We start from the raw sequence: 24,018 nt of genomic DNA, 5'->3' as shown, positions 1-24,018 counted from the left end.
CATGTTCCATAACCACTGGGCTGAGGTCTGCGAACACAGATCGTACATCAAAAAAAGATGGCAGCTGAAACCCCACAGTGATATGCCTGACGGCCAGCCCTGTCTATGAGAATGCACTAACATCTAGGTGTACTAACATCTCTGCCTTCCCAGCCCCAGGACATGACCCATTCACTGAGTGAGGCAAAGCTCATTACAGCAAGGCAGCAGGTTCACAAAAAGAGCCAAGCTGCCCATTTCGCATGCTTTCAGGTTCATTAGCACTTATCTGAAGAAATGACATATGGTGTGTTGGGACCCATCCTGTATTGGGAGAAGAAAAATATTGTGCATATTAGGTTGATTTTATGTGACTTGTCTGTCATCGTAACAAAAAATGGCCTAGCTATTGTCAATTTCATATGGTCAACCTGTATTTAAGCTGGAAAGATGAGAAAACTAGGCAGCTGGATAAAAATGCTGATCTCCCAAAGCCCCTGGAGTTTATAACTGAACCTCAAGAGCTAACAGCAAGTAAAATAAAAGTTAAATGAGTACGGTGGGGAGCCAGGGGTCAAGTCCCACCAGAACCCAACAGAGCCCACAAAACCCCTCTAACCAGGCTGAAGGATGATGAAGGGGCCAGAGATGGCCAGGTGAGTCTTAGGCAAACAGTGAGAGATTAGTAATGGAAAACAATTAGTTCTTTTTGTCAATCTAGGATCACAAAGATTGCAAAAGTTAAATTCTCTCAATGTAAGCTCCCTGGAAGCGTATTCCTCAAAATATTCCATGTGGAGATGTTTTCACCTTTCCTGATCTTACTGTTCCCCCTCTAACTGTGAAGAGAAGCACAGTCCTCTTTCCTCTGCTATGAAGACATCAACGTTTGGCATCCCTCTCCAATGCAGCCAAATCCTCCTTTACCTCCTGTCCAGGGAAACAGGTGTGTGTAAATGTAAATGCTACCAAAGGTGGTGTCTCTTTAGAGCCCACGGGAACCGATCAGCTCAGCAGGCTGTGGCTAAGTTTTGCCGGCAGGCTCAGCTCAGCTTAAGGATGAAGACATCAGACTCAGCCCCCACCATCCAGGGACCACGTTAAACAAGGGCAGACCCAACACAGGGCCCATGTGCCCAAATGCGTACGGATCAAAGAAACAAAACATTTCAACTGGAAGACTTCAAAACCAGAGGCCCCAAAGTGTTGAATGGCTTTGCTGTGAGATGGTATCTCCTTTTTCCACCCTCCATTTTTAATTTTCTCTCTTCAAATCCAAACAGAAAAAAATAGACCCCGACAGCTCCAGCTTCAGACTTGATACATCATCAGGAACTCATTCCAAAAGCTCTAACTAGAGAACTAATTTAATACACTTTGCTTCAAGGTTTATTCCTTGGCTTGCTTCCCAGATATAAAGCATCTCTGGGCAATTATTGTGCAGATGCCACTAGAAGGACTTTCACTGCCTGCTGCTAATTTCACAGGAGCTGTGCTGGCATTCACTGGAGATGGGAAAAGGAATGCAAAATGTGCTACAGAACCCAAAACATTTGTTTTTAAAAGTGAAATATGTGGAGTAACTTTTAAGTGGTTTCCTTTGGGCTTCGATATAAACTTTGGCTAGGAAATTGGACAGCAAACCTCCTTCTGCCCTGCATTTTGTGCATTAGCAACTACTCCCGTGGCGGGTGGGTTGAAAGGCACCGCCCGTGTGATGAGCTCCAAGAGACACAGATCTATATGCTGCCCACGTGAGACTCAGTCTTAACAGAGCCCACGCTGGGGCCGAAGAGGCGAAAGAGAACTGCCGACGGTGTTTGTCAAATAAGCCAGGAACCGCAGACCAACTGTGAAAACACCCCTAACAGTAGACTAGCCCAAGGATGGGAAGTGTCTAAGGAAAGGCAACAGATAACGTCTTTGCCTGTTAACAGTGTACGTTCCGAGCATCTCCTGGTGAGGGTGATGAGCTCTGTTCCACTGAAAATATAGGTCATACTCATGGTTTTCTTTTCCAGAACATATACCGAAATTCCAGAATCTACAGAGCTCAACTGAAGTTACCCTCCTTCACTGTTTCTTCAGACTCTGGACAACAAGAGGGGGCCCTCTCTCACCAGGACTCTCAGTCTAAACGAGAGAACCACCACCACCACCACACCTGGCCAGATGTGAAACTGAGTTGATTCCCATTCCGAACGAGTTCATCGGGAATCTGCTTCCGCACCCCTCTATTGGGGTGTGATCACCGGACATCACACAGGCATGCTCTTTCTGGTTGATATGATGCCACTCTTTCTTCGCATTCTCAGCTCAGGAAAAACAAAGCAAAACAAAGAGTCAGCAGTGGAGGAAGGCACAATGGAACAGCCACGAATGTCAAATCTAAGAACAGAACCACCGTTTAAATGTTGCATTCAAGAACTAGACAGTAGAGAGGAAAACTTCCTAAAATTCCGCTAGAGGAGAAACGTGTGGAATACGATTTACTGTGTACTGACCTAAAAAATTCAGGACGGTGACTGACGTAGGCTCAGGAAGAGACAAACAGAAGGAAACTGCAAAGCAACTGGAGAGCGGGGCGTATGGAAAACGGGAGAGCAGTGAACAGGCTTTGTGCGAGACAAATCCCAGCATCTTTCATCAAGTAGCCAAATTTGGACCACGGGGTCCTGAGTGGGCTTAGTTCTGCTCTTGCAGGCCAAAGGCTGGGGTGACAGCAGCACAGCAGAGAGGGGGGTCACACTCAGTGTGGTTCCTGGCCAGGGCCCTGCTACCTGGGTGCCAAACAGCTCCCATAAATCAGCTTTCCCAACTGTTCCCATGATAACGTTTCCAGTGACTTGGGGACTGATGGAAAGACAGAATGTACCTACCACCTCGACCTGCAGGCCCCCGGCCAGCACACACATCCTATTTAAATAAGAAACAATATCAAGGGCTTGCCTGTCTCCTTTCTCTTCCCGCTCTGGTCCATCATCTCCTCTCAGTCCGGCAAGAGGCCTAGCTGCACAGATGGCCTGGCCCAGAGCCTCGAAGACCACCAGACTGGGGCCCACTGAGCAAACAGGGAGCAGTAGCAAATACTGAGGTTGTGGTCCCCGGCAGGGCAACACAGGCTCCAGAGTTCAAAGGAAGGAGTGTTGAGGAGACACGACAGAGAGCTCCTCGTTCACCTGGGTGAGGGCCATCTGGTGAAAGGCAGCATTTCCTCTAGCTGCTCCTGTCTTTGACTCAAACTTGGGGAAAAAAGAGACAGTGGAGGATGAGGGCAGAAAGGAAGAAGGAAGGCCACTGGCCATCAAGGTTCAGAAGCCCCAAAATATAAGGGAATAATATAAGGGAATAGTGGTGTGTGTGTGTGTGTGTTTCCTTCAGGGAAGGGCCTTGGCCCTTATCTTTATATTTTAGGACGAATTCATTTTCTTGCCATCTCTGATTTGAACGTGAGCAATCAGGCTGATGAATTTCAGGCTTGGTTTCTAATCTGGCCACAGCTTCACTAGAGATGTGTTCCCTTATGCCTCTGTCCCCAAAACAATCCACCGGGCAACCTTCCCTGCTGCCATATTTACAATGCAGATCAGTCGAAATGTGGTTCAAACGAGAAGGACTATATTATCGTGAAAACATTATGCATTACGATGATTCACAAAAGTTATCCAAAAGGGAAAAAAAAATAAATTATCTCATATAAAATAATATAGGTTGTTGGGGAACAGTCTTGGCTCCCGCCTTCGGGGAGCCCGTGACCTGCCTGCTCTGGCCACCCGCGCCCGGCTCGGGGGGGCAGATGTTGTCTGGAGGTGCGTCCCCATCTGCAAGATGGAGCTGGGTCCCTCTTCCAGTAGCTGGGTCGGGGGCTAAATGAGTCTGGAGTTTTGGAGGAACTGGATGAGGACTTGGTAGACAAACTTGTACTGGGCGATGGTCTGGATCATGAACATCCTCTGCTCCCTGAGGAGCCTCAGCATTATGGGCACGTCCACCTTCTGCAAGAAAAGAGAAAAAGCACAAGGTCCCGGGTGAGGAGTGGCCCTTGGGTCCATCCCCATTCCCCCATCCAGGAAGCATTTGCTCACTGCCCATTTGTCGGTACAAGAGAAAGCAAAGGCTTGGCCCCTCTAGGTTCTTCCAATCAAAGACCGTACACCAGCAGGAGATGCGGGTTGCCACGTGCCAGAGAAAACCCGGAGGCCAGAGTTATACCCGACCGGGGTTCTCCCCTCCACCAGAACTCAGGGGGGTAGGGTTTCAGACATCTCTGGGCGTCCATTTCTTCCTTTGTAAAATAAGAATACTGATGCTTTCCTCCAATGACAGTGTGGCCTTGCCCACGTCAGCAACGTTTCCTCAGCAATGACATGGGATGATAAATAGTACCCACCTCATGGGATCAAATGACAAAGTGCACGTAAAGCATTTATTTTTTTTGTTTAAGTTTACTTATTTTCAGAGAGAGAGCAAGCAGGAGCAGGGGAGGGGCCGAGAGAGAGGAAAAGAGAGAGAATCCCAAGCAGGCTCCGCACTGTCAGCACGGAGTTCGAGTGGGGCTCAAACTCACGAACCACAAGATCATGACCTGAGCCGAAACCAAGGTCCAGACGCTTAACTGACTGAGCCATCCAGGAGCCCCTGCACTGGCACATTCTGTGCTCTTCATGAAGACTACTTGTTGTTATTAAATTAATGAAATGAGAATAATCACACTCTCCTGCTACCTCGCAGAATCGTGGTCATTATCAAGTGAGAGAATTTATGTGTAAACTTTCAGGTATCAAAGCACAATCTCTGAACACCAGTCATGTTGGTTGGTTGGTTGGTTGATTTGAGTTTTTATTCAGGTGGTCCTTCTGTTTTTAGCTCTACCTTCACACCCATTTTCAGAAATACTATCAATTCTTAAATGTTGAGGGTCTTCTCCTGGATAACTGGGTTGCTTCTCGGCTTTTCTTTTCGAAGTTTTTACTTACTTTGTTTTTAATGTTTATTTATTTATTTTGAGAGAGCCAGAGAGTGTGTAAGCAGGGGAGGGGCAGAGAGAGAGGGAGAGAGAGAGAGAATCCCAAGCAGGCTCCGCACTGTCAGCGCAGAGCCCGATGTGGGGCTCGAACTCACAAACTGTGAGATCGGAGCCTGAGCTGAGAGTCCGACACTTTAACCGACTGAGCCACCCAGGCGCCCCTTTAAGTTTTTATTTAAAGTCCAGTAAGTTAACAAACAGTGTAATAGCAGCTTCAGGTGTATAATGTAGTGACTCAACACTTTCATACAACCCGGTGCTCATCGTTGACAGTCCTACTTAGAGTGAAAGTTCTTCACCAAAAATACCTTGAATGTTAAATGAGACTGCCTATGTATAAATTCTTTGAGGACACAGAAGCGGCTTCAACAGAAGGGAATTAAGGTGGTGGGTCATCGGTGTTCGAGCAGACTAGAGCCTCTTCCGGGGCCTGCTCAGTCAAGCCACTCCCTTCCCTCTGGACCAGCCAGGGCAGAAGCATCATGGAGTCAGCAACGTCCTCATGGCCTCAGCACACGGCCCCCACTCTGGGAGCTCGCCACCAGGCAACGAGCACCCCCGAGAAGTTATCAAGGACTGAGCAACCATCGGAGGTGAAACGGTAAAAACTCAGCCGTATGTCTTTCCTTACTTTACTTTTACAGGGCAGTTCCACAATTTCTAAACCTTGTGTAGCTACAACACTTGCCATCCTTATTGGGTGCTCTTCTCCAAAAACAGTTAAATAAAGTGCACCATGGATTTAAAAGGGACAAAGTCAAGCCCCCAGTAATAAGGAAAAAGAAAAGGGCATGTGAATCCTCAAACTCCTAGTCAAAATATACAGCCCGCACCTTGAGCTTCTGATGGTTAACCGGTGGCTCTTTGCCTCCACGATACTCTAGTGTCACTGATACCATGGCATACAACCTAGGGCCGCCTGATAATGACCTTCTATAATAACATAATGCTTGATGAGCATTACCGAGCTGGGTGCTGAGGATACGAACATAGAAGATACGAGGACAGACTCCCCATCAAGGTTTTGACAGAGAGGCGGAATCACACAGAAGAGCAGAGGCTTGGGTCAGGCTTCATCTGCCGAACCCCCAGCCTTCACACTTCCTGGCTGGGGGGCGTGGACACGTTCCTTCGTCTACTACTTCAGACTCTCTTGGTCCCACAAGGGCATGAGCGGGACCTCTCTCGTAGGGTTACTGTGAAAGCTACTTCAGTAGTTGTAAGGCGCCTCAAGTGGTGCAGTCACATGATTAAATACAGGTTACTGTTGCTGTAATATTGTCACTGTCGCCACTGTCATCACCACCCCCTCTGCCTCCACCATCATGATCATTCCCAACTCACTAGCCTGTAAGACGCAGCCCTAAAGACACTCTATCATCTGATAAGGGGCCGTTAGGAGACAAGACAAAGAAAGCTCCTCTGGAAATCGATCAAAGAGTCCTGGTTGCCTTGAAGATTCACCCCCCACAGTCTCTGCTGTCCCTTGTCCCTAACCCCAATCACGCAGCGGGTTGATGACTTGCTCAGTCTTGCCTAGAAGTCATTTCCTCGGCTCTGCTCGAAAGGATAACTTATTCAGAAAAGAAGCAAGATAAAACACTTCGTTATGTGGCTAGTGAGAACCTAACCTTTTATAATTAGCTACTGTAGGATAGAGAGCTAAACCCAGGGGGCGGGCAAGAGAGGCTACTGCAAGCCATAAAACTAGTGCTCTCTGAAAAAAAATACAGGCATTAAAATGTCAAGGTAACATTTAGTGACCAAAAGCAATGGGTCATGAAGACGCTTCTCAGAGAAGCCTGGAGAATACCCTCCCACCCTTACCTCACAGCTGCCTGAGCTTACTGTGAGCATCTTTATCCCAGGGAAAAGAAAAGGCATTTCACTGACCAAATCAAAACTATGGATTACAGACTAACACATACAGTACGCTAAGTCCAGAAGCCATGGAAAGAAGGCAGGAGGGTTTAGACAGGAGAAAAACAGAATACACAATTTCAGATTTATTTGTCAAAATCTTTGTTTAAAACAACAACAACAAAAGCTATGCATGTTCCCACTCTTCTCCCGAAATGAGGGTTTGAATCTTATGACCAGGCCTGAAGCAGAACAGAGAACTTTTTTCTCCCTAATCATCTACCAATGGCAATGATGGGAAATGGGCCAGATAAGGCTGGCTATATTTGTGCTAGGGGAAGGGAAGTGAAAAATATGAGTCATCTTGCTATCTTTGAATATCAATGGGAACAGAAGTCCTTTTTGGACTGACCGTGTTCCAGCAAAGAATGTTCTGGCGTGCAACTGGGCATTGAGGAAATCCACTATGTTTGGACACACTGTAGAGAGTTTAATCACCCTGAGCACTCACCAAGTCTATGCGAGGCCCTAATGGCCCAATCCCTCACTCTGCACCACCCTGGCTCGGACATGTGCTCTTTGTGTTCTTCTGGGCCAATAACATCTGGTGACCAATGAGCCTTCTTGTCATCACATTACTGAGGCTCAGCTTTTGATGGGTCTCCAAGGAGCTCAGAACAGAACAATCTTTCATGTCAGACAAGATGGACAGAATAGCTTCTCAGGTTGAAAAGGAGCAGGGGGGAGCAGAGGAAGAGTTCACAGGGAATGGAGAACAGAAGGAGACCTCGGGGAAGGCAGTCAGGTAGCTAAGTGGGGGAGGGGATGACGATGAGGCCCTTCCTCCCCCTCTGGAGCCCACCAGTGCCTCCAATGCAGCTTAGATATGCTCAGGCCATATGTACCCTGATTCCACTTCGTCTTTTTCCATCTTCCCAGCACTGAGTCGACTTGGGACTCGAGGGCAAGCTATTCAGTCTACTGGACCCTTCTAGAGACTTCTAGTAGTGGCAGGGAACCTAACAATCAAGAAATCTCATGATGAGAGACAAAAGGGTAAAGACTCAAAGAAAATGACAAAATTCCTGTCGGGTACTCTCAGCTGACTCTGCGATGGGCATTTTGCTCATCAACGGAATGCCTGTCTGTTTTGGACAAAATAGGGCCCTTTTGGTATAACCCCTATTCTACTTTTTAGCACCACCTTCGTATATATGAATTCAAAGTTTCCAAAATTAACTTTCTACAGGCAGAGAGTTTACAAATCCTTTGAACGTGTTTAAACTTGGTATTTATTGTTTTCCTGGAAGTTTCCATGTAACAAACTTCGTGGGGCAGTATTTTGTCTGATTTTCAAACCATGGAAACTATGGAGTAAACGCATATATTATAGAAATTCTTTCACAGGACGTGCATTACAACCTTCCCTACTTTAAAAACGAATGAGCCACTTCAAAAATTTCTCTGATGCTCCAAGCTGTTTAATTTGGAAATGGAACAAGACGTGGTGACACTTGGCATCTGGTGGCACAGGAAAGAAGTCAGGGCCGGGAGGGAGAAGACCTCACTTCTCTCCTCCGCCCAGCGTTTCAGAGCCATGTGGCACCAGACAAGTCGCTGACTTCTGTCTGGGCCTCAGTTTCCTCATCTGTAAAACAGGAGGACTGACACGTGCCCGGTTCCTTTACACGGGGGCTCTGAAGACCCCAACTAAGAACAAAACCAAATAAGCGAAGGCCGTTTCAAACCCCTAAAGCCCCATGTGAACAGAAGGCAGAAGAATTGTCCTTTAGCCTTTGGTTGCTGCTTGTCTCATCTCCAGGAAACCACAAGCCCTCTGTGTGACTCCCCAGCCTAGAGCAGTGGCGGAATGCCGCACGCCACGTGGGTGCAAGCTCTGCTGTGGCCCTGTTTTGGGGGTGGGGTGGGGTGGGGAAGAGTGAGGTGTCCAGCCTTGGCAAAGGCAGGTCATGTCTGTGTACTCAGATTATCTACCCTGGGGGTGCCTGGGTGGTTCAGTCTGTACAACTGTGACTTGTAAAGTCATCTGACCTACACGGTCTGTAAGAACAAGACGCAGTTCTTCCAAGTCACTGTTAAGCATCTGACTTTAGCTCAGGCCATGATCTTGCGGTTTGTGGGTTCGAGTCCCTGCACTGGGCTCTGCGCTGACAGTGCGGAGCCTGCTCGGGATTCTCTGTCTCCCTCTCTCTCTGCCCCTCCCCCACTCACGCTTTCTCCCTCTCTCAAAATAAATAAATAAACTTAAAAAAATGATCTACCCTGCTCTGCTACATCACCAGTCTAGACAAGAGGGGACAGCCCTCATTAAATAAAACCTCCCTGTGAAGAATGAAAACCATTTGTCAAGTATACACATTTTCACATAGGATTTAGGCCAAAACACGTCCCAGGAATGCAAATCGCATCTAGACTACCTGCGACCAGATAACCCACCATGGAAAATTACCCACAATAAAACCAGACTGTCTATAAACCCCCACAGACTTCTGGAAGCAGATGCCAAGGTAGATCGGACTTTCTAAACGCTTCCTATCTCACACTTTCATCTCTTTTTTCCGTGTTATCGGAGTGTCTACACAGAGCGGAGAAAGGCGAAAGATAAGAGAGGCAGTAAATGTCAGAGGCCACCTAGGAATCACGGATCTGGAAAACTCTTGTCAGAAGAGAGGAAATTAAGCACTGGAAACGAAAGGGCACAGGGGGAAGGTTTGGCTGCGGTGTAGATTTGTCCCCAAGGTGGAGTCTTCAGGAAAGCCTAGAATGACTCACTTCATTATGCTCCAGGCAGTAGATCATCAGCTCCGAGAGAATGACCACACCGGTCCGCCCCACCCCGGCGCTGCAGTGGACGATGATCGGAGGGTGCCGGTTCTTGGCGCCTTCCAGCATGCTGTTGGTATGGCGTCGGACAGACTGGATCTCCTCCAAGTAGGCTGCAAGACAAAATGCAAATCCTGTCACTGAAGTCCTACATGGCTTTGCATACGAGGTGGGGGGGGGGGGAACTGATGGTGAATCTTTTTTTTTTTTTAGGTGACAATAATTTTTGGTTCTTACAAGACACTAATTATTTGGCTGGTACTCACTGTACAGTCCTGGATCCAGAAAGGACCAGCTGGGAGTCAATTAGTCCATGGGAGAATTTGTTCTTTAAATTAAATAGTTCTTTTTTAAAAATTAAATTCTGTTTTCCCCTCTGCAAATCCCAAAGTCCCCCAAGCAGATGATTCTCGACATTACTTACAGCAATTCCTACTATTAACAGACTGGGATCAGAACACCAGCTAGGTCCCCTTGAAACGCCCGCCTGTCAGAGCCAATTTCTGGTGGGAAGAACATCCATCTGCCCCTTCCTCCTTCCCCTCACTGGATGAGTGAATGTCAACCGAGGCCTGACTTTCATTTTTACATTTAAAAATAGACTTTGGGGGTCCTGCTTTTCAGCTTGGATTCCATGTGGTTCTGGAAGTAGCTCAAGACGAACACTTCCCTTTCTGGAGGGAACCTGTGTGTGGGGTAGAGGGGCCGTGCCTCCTCCCTTGCCCCTTCTGACAGCTGCCTAGCTCAGCAGGGCTGCACGGGGGTCTGTTCGCTACTCCAATCGGGCACAAATGAAAAATTACAGTAATGCAAGCCTTAATGACTTTTTTTTTTCCCATGGTGATGGAAAAAAAAAAAAAAAGAGGGGAAGTATATAAATGTCATCCTCAAAGAGTCCAAGAACCAGAAGAAGTCAATTAGTCATACAGACTTCATAGGCGCTAGCTCAGGGGAGATACCATTGAAAGGTTCTTGATACTCAGAAAAATCTCCTCCCGATTCGGCATTCTGAAACAGGACCGGAAGAAGCACTCAAAGAGAAGTGAGTTCGAGCCATTCTGGTAATTTAAAAGCAACTGTTTACGTGCAATTGATATGCACTCCTATTTGCCTTTCTAACCTTATCCTATCGCAAAGTCATCAGAAGTCGTTTATCAAGACAAACTATGACCACCAGCAGCAGCAGCGCTGGTGGCAGCACCCAAAAAGCGGGAAGGCAATCTGAGATGACTAGACAGAGGTACTGACGTAAGCCAAATACTGTGCATGGAATTGTCACAAGTTTTCTGTAAGAGGGGAAAGGAATTAGGGGACTGTGCATTCTCTGACGAAAAAGGCAATGTTCGCGCTCGACGGAGAGGTTTTTCTTGTGCTAAATTTAAGAAGAGACGTAAAAGGAATATTGACCCGTGAGGCAGATGGAATTCCATAAAACACAGAGAGACTGGATTTAAATGGATGCTCTCTCTAGCGATCACGTCAATTGAGTTCCTTAAGCCGTAACTCAGTGAGGACTTCTGCAGGCTGGAAGATAGTTTGCCCAAAGTCCCCTGCATCCAGGGAATCGAATTTAAACACAGGCAAAATATCTTTTGAAATTCCTAACAACCTGGAAAGCCAACATTTCCGAGACCCTCCTCAGCACACCTAGTTTCTTAGAAACGTAAATAAACTTACACAGTGTAAAAATAAAAATGTTCTCTACGTTTTTCAGTAACTTAGATGGGCATTCCTTAAATTGGTTGTGATGGAAAAGATCGGACTATAATTTTAACCACCTTATACACTCAATCTTCTGTCAGAGCTGCTGGCCAACCATCAAACTGATCTACTCTGTTTCCATCTTCTTTTTATTTTCTTAAAGTTTATTTATTGGTTCTGAGAGAGGGGGTGTGGGGGAGGGGCAGAGCGAGAAAGAGAAAGAGAGAATTCCAGGCAGGCTCCACACTGACTGAATGGAGCTTGATGTGGGGCTCGAACTCATGAACCGTGAGATCATGACCCGTGCCCAAGCCAGATGCTTAACCGACTAAGTCACACAGGTGGCCACCCCCCTCCATTGTTTCTATTTTCTGCATTTTGGAGATAAATCTGGTAAATCAATTAGCAAAAGATTATCACGGAAAAAAAAATAAAAAGAGCACTGTTATGAGGAAAGAAAGTTCTACAAAGGTCCCTGCCCACCTTATTAATATTTTAAGCTACAGTATAACCGTCTGACCTCAGGCCAAGCACGAACCCTCTCTAGGTCTTTCTTGCTCCAGATCCTGTGATTCCCATCACCCTTCTGCTGTCAGTGACCACCTTCTCAAGGACCACTGTTACTTCCCTGATGGGAAATTAAACACTTTCATCAGCGAACAAGTCTGCATCAGAAACTTCCCATTGGAACTTGTGAAATGGTACTTTTAGGTTCTTGAAAACCCGATTCTCTCTCTTCTCCTCTCCCCACGCCTCAATTCTAAATGAAAATCAAAATAAAATCAAGGGTTTGACCTTATCCAACATCCAGATGATGGTCGTATTGTCTTCCGCCAGCTGGAGAGTCAACAACATAGCAGGTAATAAATCTGCCGAGAACCCTAGGCCTAGCTGCGTGAGGAAGGAATGGGGTGTCTCCACAAGTGCAGGACAATTACACGAGACTGTGGAAAAGGAAGGGGGAGCATTATAGCCATCACCAAAAAGCAGAGGACAGTGTCAGATCTCACCCCTGGACTGCCATCACTGGCTTGCCTTTCTCACGAGCGCCTTCAAAACAGAGACCCTCTCTTTTCTATGTTCTGAGAGCCTGATCCAGAGCCTAGAATGCAGTGGGCACACACCCAGTTTTTGGCTTTTCAAATAAAGTACTGTATATATTCTAGATCAGTCAGCTTCTAAGAAAATCATACTCTGAAAAATATATGTGAACTGATGAGTTCAAAACTCATACTTTCAAAAACAACAAGTGGATTTCTTTCTTTCATTTTTTTTTAAGTTTACTTATTTTGAGAAAGAGAGAGAGAGAGAGAATACACTGGGGAGGGGCAGAGAGAAAGGGAGAGAGAATCCCAAGCAGGCTCCTTGCTGTCAACACAGAGCCCAACATAGGGCTCAATCCCATGAACCACGAGATCATGACCTGAGCAGAGATCAAGAGTGGGGGGCTTAACCGACTGAGCAACCCTGGCGTCCCAAAAATTGATTTCAATAACTCTTAGTATCTTCATCAGAGGTACAAGAAAGTACTCACTGAGATTCCAGCTATAGGGAAATGCGGGGTTTATGAAAAGCAAACCTCTATGAAAAGTAAAAAAATAAGTGTGTTTTACAGTGTTACGTAACCATTGCCACTATCCATTTCTAGAATTTTCTCATTGCCCCAAATAGAAACTTTGTACCCATCAAACAATAACTTCCTATTTCCTATTCCCCCTTCCCCTGGCCCCTGGTAACCTCTACTACACTTTCTACCTGTGTGAAGTTTTCTATTCTGGGCACCTCTCTAAAATGGAATCATACAACATGTGTCCCCTTGTGTCCAGTTTATTCTACTTAGCATAATGGTTTCAAGGTTCCGACATGTGACATATATCAGAGTAGTTACCTACTGGTGAGTACTCAAAGGTCTACATCAAGATAGAATGAATCAGTTTGCCACAGTTTCAGCTTATTTGCATAAAAGGTAAGGAGAATATGATAAATGACATGTATTATTCTTCTCTGTTCTACATACACCATATGAAGAAACATAAATTTCAATGACGTAATTAATACTTTTGCCACTTATGAGAAAGCATCCTCGCCTTCCCTTTCCCTTCCAACTGATCAGACCATTGAGGCAGTTGCTAAAGTTCTGGCTGGGAAGAAAAAACTTACATAAAAATCCTTGGACATCCTCTGGGCAGCCATGGTCCGGCCAGTCAGTGTACTGCAAATGCCACACCGTCCTTTCCTGCCCCGACAAAAGGTGCTTGACCTTCAAGCCTGTGGTTGCATAGCAACCAGAATCCGTTCGGAACTTTGTGGTGACCTTGAACTTGCCGTAGGTGGCTGAGCTGTGCTTGGAACCCAGTTTGGGCCAGTATCGGTGGCTCTTGGTTCGTCCGCCTTCCTGAATCACACACAAAAGCAAAATCAGAAGGAAGTCAGGGGAAGCTCTTATCCTCTTAATCTTAAATCTGAGGACAGAGGAAATGTGACTAGCTCCTAGGTCAGTAACTCAGTGCACTGGGCAGTCTCTATCACAGATTAGATCGTGCATCCTAAGAGCTAGTATGATTCACAGTGGTACTTACGGCAAGGAAGTATTTAAAAGATGCACAACTGAGCTGCGGCTGAATGTGAGCGAGAAGAGCCGGTGCAGAGAGGGCAGAGGCAGGAATAAAATGGGGTCTGTTTTTTAAGGGTTGCACAGTTAAATCACTGCAGTGGAGCGTGGATCAGATGGTGGCTCTGAAGGAAACCCGGGGCAGGAAGTGGGTGGGGACGGAATAGTGCTGGGCGCAGAGCTATGGAGGTCGAGGGCGAGCTGGGGTCCTGCTCTCCCGGGGAGCCCTGCAGGCTGGCCCGCTTACAAAGCAACGCATTTGTCGGGATGAGCACTGGCTGTCGTACGCAAGTGTTGAAACCCTGGCTTCTGCTCCTGAAACCAATACTACACTACTACAAATTAAAAACAAACAAACAAAAAGCAACACATCCTCGGAGGCTACAAACACCCCACCCTGATTCATCTGGTTGAACTGAGTCTTAGATTTGAAGCACACATGCCTCTTCACTTACCAATCCTGTGCATGTATTTTTACCTGAGGCTTTAATTGCTATTATTCCTGAGGGACTATACCGATTACAAATTCCAAGAGACTTTAAGCCTCTGGCTGCCACACAGATCACCAGACATCGTGTCTGTAAGGCTGGCCCCTTCCGGTCACTCAGGTTTCAGCTCAGATGCAACCTCCTTAGAGGGGCCCTTGGTGGCACCCCCGCCCCCACTCCCACCCCTCTGTCCCATCACCTGTTCTATTTCCTTCATGGCAGTTAACCCTACTGAGCTTACTTTGTTCATTTTTTATTGTCCCTCCCACTAGAAAGGAAGCTCTCTGGGGACAGGGATCACACCTGTCTTGTTTGCCACCACACCCCTGAGTTCAGCACAGATGACACATTGCATTGAGTTGGATGAACCCCTTACAGTAATGTAATTCCAGAGGGGATAATACCATTCTAGAGATGTTTTTAAAGACTTTTTTTTAAGTTTATTTATTTTTTGAAAGAGACAGCGACAGCATAAGTGGGGGAGAGGCAGAGAGAGAGGGAGACAGAGAATCCCAAGCAGGCTCCACACTGTCAACACAGAGCCTGTGAGATTATGACCAAAGACAAGAGTCAGACGCTCATCCTTCTGAATCACCCAGGCACCCCTCTTAGGGACTGTTCTGGAAAGCAACTGCTCAGAATAGTCATTGGAGGAAACATGACTTTTGTTTTTTTTTTTCAGTTTGCTGTCTGCTTCCCCACCCTTTAAAAATGTGTAGGAAAGTATATGCCCTACCACAGACACTGATGAAAGCTAGATGAAGCTAGTCCCTTAAATGACTTGAAAACAAAAACTCAAGAATGTGACAAGAGAAGAAACACAAAACATCTTCCCCTAAAGACAGCAAGCCCCAAGCAAACTGCCAGGTCGGCCGGTAGCATGAGCCAGTTTTTACAACACCACGTAGAGTGTTCTGGTTATAACAGAAAAACTATGTTTGACTTGGCAAAAGAAGAAAAAGATTCCCGCCCCCCCTCCCCAAAGAATAGAGACCTCTACAGGATCAACAGCTTCTGGTCTCTTTGCAGCTGATAAGCACGAAGGGGTGTGGAGCTGGCCCGGCCGAGGCTGGGAATATGTGCCGTCTGCCCAGAGCAGCCCAAAGCTGCTCTGGGCAGCCCAAAGTTCTCACTCAGATTCCAGGGGAAAGAAGACTGCTTTGTTTGGCACATAAAAGTGAGCTGAACTGAAGTTTGGTTCTTGTTTGTCTGTTTGTTTGACTGATTTTAGTTGATGGCAATCTGAGGAAAAGAGCTGAAAAGCTGGATGAAGACAGGACACAATGATAAATTATCTTTGGAAAATAAAACAAATCTAGAATGCCAGAAAGAAAAGGATTTGCAGAGAAATGGTGCTGTAGGAAGCAGGATGAGGCAGTAAGGTCACCAGATATGGAGCCTCTCTTCTGGCCACCCCTCCCCCGGGAACAGATGGCTGGGTAGCCAGTCCCCTTACCTCTTCCGCGGTGACCATGGCAATCACGTTCGCTCCCTGCTCCCACACCATCTGCCAGAAGTCGTGACATGTGTGTGGCAGGGGCCCCTGAGTGGCTATGTAGTGCCATTCTGCCCCACCAACCACCACCTGGAAACCAAGGAAAACATCGGTAAATGAACCCCAGATCGAAGAAAGCATTACCTGCTGGCCATGGGTCCATCTGTATCTACCTGAGAACCTTGGATAACACCTTTTAGGCCAAATGGGTTAGTGCCATTATCAGAAACCTCGGTGACACATTCTCACATGAAAACACTTTTTGCCACTCAAGCCTATTAAAATGCACCTAATCTTTTTTTTTGCCTGCAAGTTACAGTAATTATACACAAACCAGTGCATGTTAAAAATATACACCCCCACACCCACCCATACACACATTACATGGCAGTAGGGGTGTGTGTAACCTAACAGAACTTACTTGTTGCAGAACCATACTTATGCTCACTATGTGCAATGTACTCTGATAATTTCTATTCTTTTCTCCTCTCCGTTCTAGTCCTTTTAGACACACACACACTCACAAACCCAAACTGGTCCTGATTACTAGGTTGCTTTCACACCCCGCTATTATACTGTGATCCAGAGTTGGAGAGACAGTACGCTCTGGCATCCTTTTAATATCTTTTTATATCCTTTAATATCTTTTTTAAACTTTTATTTTTTTGAGAGAGAAAGGGAGAGAGAGAATCCCAAGCAGGCTCCACACCGTCAGCACAGAGCCCGACACGGGGCTCGAACTCACAGACTGTGAGATCGTGACCTGAGTCGAGACCATGAGTCTCATGACGCTTAACCGACTGAGCCACCCAGGCATGCCTCTCTGGCATCCTTCTAAACAGCAACAACAACAAAAGTATGCCACGGAATAACATCCCTTTAGAAAGCAACGTCTTTGTACCAATGACCTGCTGGGAACTGTGTCAATTACTTCTGTTGTCCTTCCTACTCTGTGGTGCCATATACAGTAGAGGTGTCATGAATGCATTTAAATCAACAATACGTGATATTTGATTATTAACTTCCCCTTGGACCAGAGTATCCAACCAAACTTTGGAATCATGAGATGATTTCGGATAACAACAATATTATCCCGTGCAGCTCAGGGCGATCTTGGGAGGATAATTCCGCAGCTATAAATATCAGTGGCAGAGAATCATGAATAAGAAGTTGTGCCCAAAGTGCTGAAGGGCATGCTATGAGGGCAAAATCTTGCCCTTTGGAGGCATTCTTTCTGTGTGCCTTCCCATTCCCGTGCCTTGACATTTTTTCGAAGTCAGGCCTCCTTATCCATCCACCAGTGCAAATCTCTGGAGAGTTCCTGGAGCATGAAGCGATCATTGTTTGAAACTTTTTCCCTTCGTTTATTTTTTGAAACTATATACTAACTTGAGTCAAACAAAAACAATGTCAGTTATTGTCTCATTACACAAGACATGTTTATGTTTAGGTCAAAACTGGCAAGCAAAATCCATTTTCCAAGTACTGGGGGAGATAACATTCATACACTGGCTGGCTGGCTAGGAGTTTCGTTTATCTGTGGAATTGTGATTTTAAACATTAGCCTCCCTGGCACCCAACATATAGGAACCATAAATACTTCCAGAGTATGCTGCTGCCTGGGGCCTTTCAGCATATTCCAAGTATTGACAGGAGGGTATTAAAAACTGCATTAAAAACACAACAACCAATGCTATGGAGGTAGATTTCACAGATGTGATGATTCTACCTCTGGAGCAAATAAATCTCTGTTCTGTGTTAATAGCTGCTTGGAACCCAGGGAGAAAACATTGGCAAGATATACAACTCAATTCCAAAAACATAAGGACAAGTTCTTACAAGCTCTATGGGTCTATTAAATGCACCCATGTCTAACCCGGATCCACAAGACGAAACGTAGGCCTCGGAGAATACTGAGGAGGGGAATGTTTCTGTTAACAATACCCAATGGGCACATCTGACGCATAGTGACAGCTTTTCCAGAGAGCAGATGGAAAATGGCGGAGGGTATCTGGCCAAAAGGAGAAGATAGCATGATATAGCTGTGTAAGATTCCATAGACACTCTATCAAGGAGCAGCCGTGTGAGTTGCGTCTTTGAGTACATTCTTTTGGTTATCATTTCATAATCTCAATTAAGCTCATGAAACTGACCATCATCAGTTTACTTGAGAGTTTCCTGAGGTTCCGTTTTATAGTTTTGGTTCTCTCAAAAATTAAAATAAGATACCCAATATGATCCATGACAGTTACTCTTTCATATTTTTTGACGGTACTTTCCGGCACTTAAAAAAGATACACGTATATATGTGTAGTTATCTATGCTCTGTGTACAAAACCCATACATCCAAGCACAGTCTACTTTTCAGATTCTGTACTGAAACCATTATAACTGATACATGCACCAGACATCTGGCTGTATTTCAGAGGCTCAAAGGAATCTACCAAAAATTCAGCTACAGTTGGAAAGTCCAATGAAGAAAGGAAATGACTCGGAACAAGGCCCAAACCAAATTTCTAAGGTTACGATCATAAAAGACTGTTAACGTGAACCGTGGATAATTTAAAAACATCCTGTAACAACTGTTTTACTATTAGTATATGAATAAATTCTCCTATTTTGGAGGTCAGGGCAAACAGTGATGTTCTAAACGAGTATGTTCTGTTGTTAGGAAGATTGAGGAAGGTAAGCCATTTAGAAAACGTTTAACCATATACACACACGTATCTGTAACTTGAAATTCTAGCTGGGGCTGAGCGAAGCCAATTCTAAAGTCAATGAAATACTGAGATATGAAGATTTGAAATGCTAACAAAAATTTAATGGTATTCATGCACCGAACGATGTGGCAAATCTTACAAGCTTCAATACCAACCACGCCTTTATGGCCGCATTCAAATCAGTCCACTCTTCTAAAGAACATGCAGATTTGGGACTTCGGCTGGATGATACATAACCTGTAGTGTCACAAGGGAGAACTGCGAAGTTCCCACTGCTCTTGAATATCATAGAAACTTCACTGACAGTGACTTCCAGAGTCTCCATCACGGGCTAATTACAAACCGAAAAGGACAATCCTCAGCTCCTCCTGTGAGCGCTGGGGACAGTGATGACTCGGAGAGAGAAGAAAAAGTTAAATCTTCGGTGGTGAGCAGGCTTCAGAAATAGCTGACCTGAGGTTTTCCCCAAGGCTGCTGGGCTTCCTTCTCTCTGCAGTGACAGGCATGAGAAGTTGCCTAAGAAGCACAGGAGTTCAAAAACACTCCCTCGGGGGCCGGGGATAAGCCAAGATGCGCAGTGGGAGCGCACAATTTTTTTCTCCCTGCATTTTGACCTTGAAGCCAGCAATCTGCAACAAACCTTCCCAGCACGCTCCCCTTCTTACCTTGATGTGGGAGGCGTTAATGTAACCTGTGTTGTTTTCTTTGGTCGGTACCAGCTCCACTCTGTTCTCCTCATAGGGGACGACTTCGCGGATGCGGCTTCGCTCGGCATTTTCCGGTAGGGCTGCGGTGCTGAAAATGCCGTTCGCCTTCTTCTTTGGAATTTGCTCATATTCTGTGAACACCATTCCCTCTTCTAGCTTTTTCTTCAGGGTTCTGAACTGCAACAGAAATTAATCTTCAGCTTTCCGGATTATCCTATCCCGAAACCCCAACAAATCAGATTTCTTTCAAGATTTACAGTGATCATGTTAATAACAAGCAGTTTCAAGAGGTGCAATGAATGCTTGATTATTTGGTCTCATTATTAACCATTTTGCTAGTTTCTCTGGCCCAATAAGCAATTTCCTTCTCATTCATACCTTAAATAGAACCAGTCATTAAGGCCAGGCAAGAGCTGAAATTCAAAGTCCGTATTTTCGTTATTAACGCCTCTGTTTATTTTTGTAACGTTTATTTACTTGAGAGAGAGAAAGCATGAGTGGGGGAGGGGCAGAGAGAGAGGGAGAGAGAGAATCCCAGGCAGTTTCTGCTGTCAGCCCAGAGCCCGACGTGGGGCTCAATCCCATGAACCATGAGGTCATGACCTGGGCTGAAATCAAAGGTCGGATGTTTAACCGACTGAGCCACCAGGTGTCCCAACACCTCTGTTTAAAGTCCAGTGATAAAAAGACCGTTCATCTTAATTATCCAAACAAACTTTTCTCCACTTCCAGAGCTGTTTTTACTGAGCTAAATTTAAGATGATACTCGTCCACTGTTCTCTAGTTTTGAGGATGAGAGCCCATCTTTTAATTTTCCTGTGGCCAAACTACCAACTACAATAACACAGTATTAACTGGATTAAATGATTCCTCTACAGTCCCTCCTGCCTTTAAAATCTTTCTAACATTTCATGTACACTGGCAGAAATCTAAAATCCAAATGTCACCAGCACTGAAATAAATTTACACATAGGGGTACCTGGGTGGTTCAGTTGGTTAAGCAGCTGACTTCGGCTCAGGTCATGATCTCGCGGTTCACAAGTTCAAGCCTCACGACGGGCTCTGTGCTGACAGCTCAGAGCCTGGAGCCTGCTTCAGGTTCTGTGTCTCCCTCTATCTCTGCCCCTCCCCTGCTCATGCACTGTCTCTCTCTCAAAAAAAGATTAAAAAAAAAATTAAATGTACATGTGTTTCTTAAGCAGAAAGTAATTGTAGAGACTAAAGGAATGCCTTTCTTCACATCTAAAATACTACCATGCAGCTTCTTCCTGCTTTTCAAAGCCAAACTTCTCACAATGCATTATCAATCAGTCATGTTTTATAGCCAAAGAAGGGGACAGTATATTAAAAAAAAATTCTGTAAATGCTTGGGTAAGATAATCACTCCCTAATAAAGGGTAATGGTTCACAAAATTCACAGAAGTCGAAAGCTACAGCAATTGCTTAATTTGGCAAAAATAGAAACAGGCCCAGCAAAAGACTGACTTGACCAAGGTCAAGCAGCTGGTTAGGGGCCGGTCCCGTTACGCAGGCATTACTGCATGAACTTGACAAGGAAACTGGAGATGCTGGAAAGAATCAATTTAATACAATGCACACCGGGCCTTGCTAATCTCAAATTAGAGAATTAATTCATCAAACAAACCTTGGTGCTGGCATGTTTGGGCAAGGTGAGAGCTCAGGAATCGCAAGACCACAGAGAATGAATCACATGCTCGACAAGCCCAGCGCTTACCCTCTCATCCATGGGAACTCGGGTGGCATCAGCTCGGCTCTCTTCCCGCCCCGAGACCCGGGCAACTGAGAGTCCATTCAGCGCCGCCAACATGAGCGGCCGCTTCTGTGCCTCCAGGCTTGCCATCTTCTGCTTCTCTAGATTCTTGCGGCAAGAAAAGGCATGTTCTCATTGTTTATAGTACGAGCAGAGTGCTGGAATGTGTTCTAATCTCCCCAAATCTGTAACTCCCCAGCCAAGGAATGCAGACAATCACCATCAGTAGGGCAAATTCAAACAGAGCCTTCCCCTTATTCCCACCGTGCCTGAAGAAGCCAGTTCCCCCTGAGCTTTTATCTAAAAATGGATGAATGAGTGAACTAACAAACAAACGAGTACAAGCAAAGACTTCACATAAATACCCACTGCCATTCGGCCAAAAAGCGCAAAACGGCATATAAGCAAGACACTTCAGGAAGACAAGGGCTGAAGGAAGACAGGAGTTTCATAAAGAATCCAATCCCATCACAATGATGGCCCTTTTATACAAATTAAATGATTAAAAACTTATAAACGTCGTTTGTTGCCTTGTTAAGAGATCCAGACACATAAACCATGAAGAGAAACCTTCCCAAGTTTCCATTCTGAGAGGCTGAGACGGAAATCATCCCCAGACTTGCCAACGCCAAAGTCTGCGGCCATCCAGCACGATCCATGAGGCATAACCCTTCATGCCGCATCCAGAAGGCCCAAAGGAATGGGCACTATGGCTCCCAATGACCACGATGGGACATTACTGACTGTGACTCTGCTCTGGGGGAATAAGGATTTGGGGGCTGAGGGCACCATCCAGGGAGAAGGCTGGAGTTAACACGTGGCCCTTGTTTGGGGGTTTTGATTTCCTCTCCATTCTCACCTGCACCAATACTCTGAAACTGGGACCAGTCACGGTTCTCACTGTTAGGTGTACTTCTGTGCTTCCTTGTGCCCTCTACGCTGACCCTGACCGAGGTGTGAAAGAAATCTCCTTGTCCTCAGGCAAGCCTGTAAGAGCATTTCCTCAAAACAACGGTGTCTTAGAAGACAGAAGGACAGAGGGACTTCCTAAAGCATACAGGTGGAGGAGTTAAACAGCATTTAAGATTTTGATCCTAACAGAAGTGAAACTACTTTGCAGATTCCTTTGGCTGCCCCAAAGGAAGGGGTCATCTTCTCCCTGGTTTCTTTTCCAGGTTTTAAGTAATTCTGTTTCTTAGTTAGTCATTTATAAACGCGCTCCCCAGAGAGGTGTGGCGATGGAGCCATGGTGCCAGCAGATGGCAGATTATTCTAAGTGTGGGGGGGACAGGCTGGCATTACAATCCTATATCCCATCAGCCTCTCAATGCCACCTATAGTCAGAATGGAGTGATGGCTGTCACTAAGATGCTTCATTCAGTGACAGGGCCGACCCATCAAACTAAAGAACATCTCAGAGGAAGATTAACTGTGATAAAGTGAGAGAAGTGTCCATTAACCTTCAGCCAAAAAGTTGGCCCTGGTTGCTCAATCCCAGGAAGATTTTGAAGATTCCAGATTTAAATTTGGGGGTTTTGCTTGTTTGCTAGCTTATCAGTTTGTTTTTGTGAGAAATATTTCTGCACCCACCCCCCCCCCACCGCCCCCGCCTCATTATCTCCTTTCATAGGAATATGTCCCTCTGCAAAATTCTCAGAAAAAATGTCTCCCAGGTCCTCCTAACAATCCTGCTGCTTCCTTCCCACCTGTACCATCAGGTGATACTAACTGGGCCTAAGGCAAAAAGTAACTAACTTATCTTTGTCAGGAAAAGATTACTAGGGACCTGGTGAAAACTGAAACCCCAGTGATAAACGATTACTCTTAGTTCCTTCTCACTTATCCTATCAGCTTGTTGCCAGAGATAACAAATAAATAACTCAAAAGTCTGATTTGGCCTTTTCTCTTTCCTGGCACCTGATTTCAGGTTCAGGGGCTACAAACACTGAAATGTCCTCAAGGCAGCAGTAGGGGCCAGAAGGAGGAGCTATCACCACAGCAGGCCTGAATCATCCATCAAAGGGACAAGTGGCTCCAACATTACAGAGAGCTGCCCGAAGGGCACATTCTCACCATACTTGCTGCCCCTCCAGTTCCAGTTTGCTTAAATGTTCTCACTGTTTTCCTATCCTAGAGAGGCCTGGACAGCCTTCTCCATTCTTATCCATTCCTAACAAGCCAGGCAGAAGCTGCCCACGATGGGGAGGGCAGAGGAGGATCTGAGATGTGGGAAGGGCATAGATGGGGCTGGGGGGGGGGGGGGGAGCAGTTTCTTCATTAAAAAAAAAAGCAGATGGGAAACCATCCCAACCTTCAGAGCCACTGGCACCATCGCTATCTCGCTGGCACACTGGCTCACTGAAGAACTTCCTAGTCTTTCTCTAAGGTCAAGACCTCAGACAAGGGTTGTGGTCTCTGAGCACCTGAGTATATATAATTAAAAAAAAGAAAATCAATGGGAGAATGAAGTAGGGATGGGGTAATGATGTTCCCGAACTACAACGAAGGGGTGGAATCAGCTATTCACTATTATCCACATGGATGGGGTGGGAGAACACAGGGGAAAAACAGTGGAAAATCCCGTTGCTTCTTTGTGAAGCTGTACGCAGAAAGCCAATGCCATGGGTCTGGACAGAGGGCTTTGTTGAACACGGGTAACAAGAGGAGGGGATGAATGACCAACATGAGGCTATGGGACCATGTAGGCGTCAATAAACATCAAGTGGGCAGGGGTGACTGCAAAGCTGGCTGCCTGGGCTGACAGGTTCTTGAGTTGTGGTCAAGGGGCCCGCGGCCAAGACGAACTGAAAATCCAT

General features: G+C 45.9%; 1 protein-coding gene across 3 annotated transcripts in view; it reads right to left on the bottom strand.

The window, feature by feature from the left end:
* Positions 1–3,575: 3,575 nt before the first annotated feature.
* The window catches only part of PTPN14 (protein tyrosine phosphatase non-receptor type 14), a 173,512-nt gene continuing 153,069 nt past the window's right edge, over positions 3,576–24,018 (bottom strand). For 2 of the 3 annotated variants that reach the window (XM_058700652.1, XM_058700653.1), the window contains exons 14-19: positions 21,167–21,310; positions 19,390–19,608; positions 15,966–16,094; positions 13,571–13,805; positions 9,659–9,822; positions 3,576–3,974 (exon numbers count right to left, since the gene is read on the bottom strand). In XM_058700652.1, coding sequence (XP_058556635.1) covers positions 3,846–3,974; positions 9,659–9,822; positions 13,571–13,805; positions 15,966–16,094; positions 19,390–19,608; positions 21,167–21,310 — 1,020 coding nt within the window. In that variant the 3' untranslated portion in view covers positions 3,576–3,845. Of the gene's footprint in view, positions 3,975–9,658; positions 9,823–13,570; positions 13,806–15,965; positions 16,095–18,803; positions 19,215–19,389; positions 19,609–21,166; positions 21,311–24,018 lie in introns of those variants that run through there. The other variant, XM_058700655.1, reaches the window with a different exon arrangement.

Source organism: Neofelis nebulosa, chromosome 15, assembly GCF_028018385.1.
Source record: "Neofelis nebulosa isolate mNeoNeb1 chromosome 15, mNeoNeb1.pri, whole genome shotgun sequence".
NCBI classification, from domain to species: Eukaryota; Metazoa; Chordata; class Mammalia; order Carnivora; family Felidae; genus Neofelis; species Neofelis nebulosa.
Note: the sequence above shows the minus strand (reverse complement) of the source record. Positions and strands in the feature narration are given on the sequence as shown.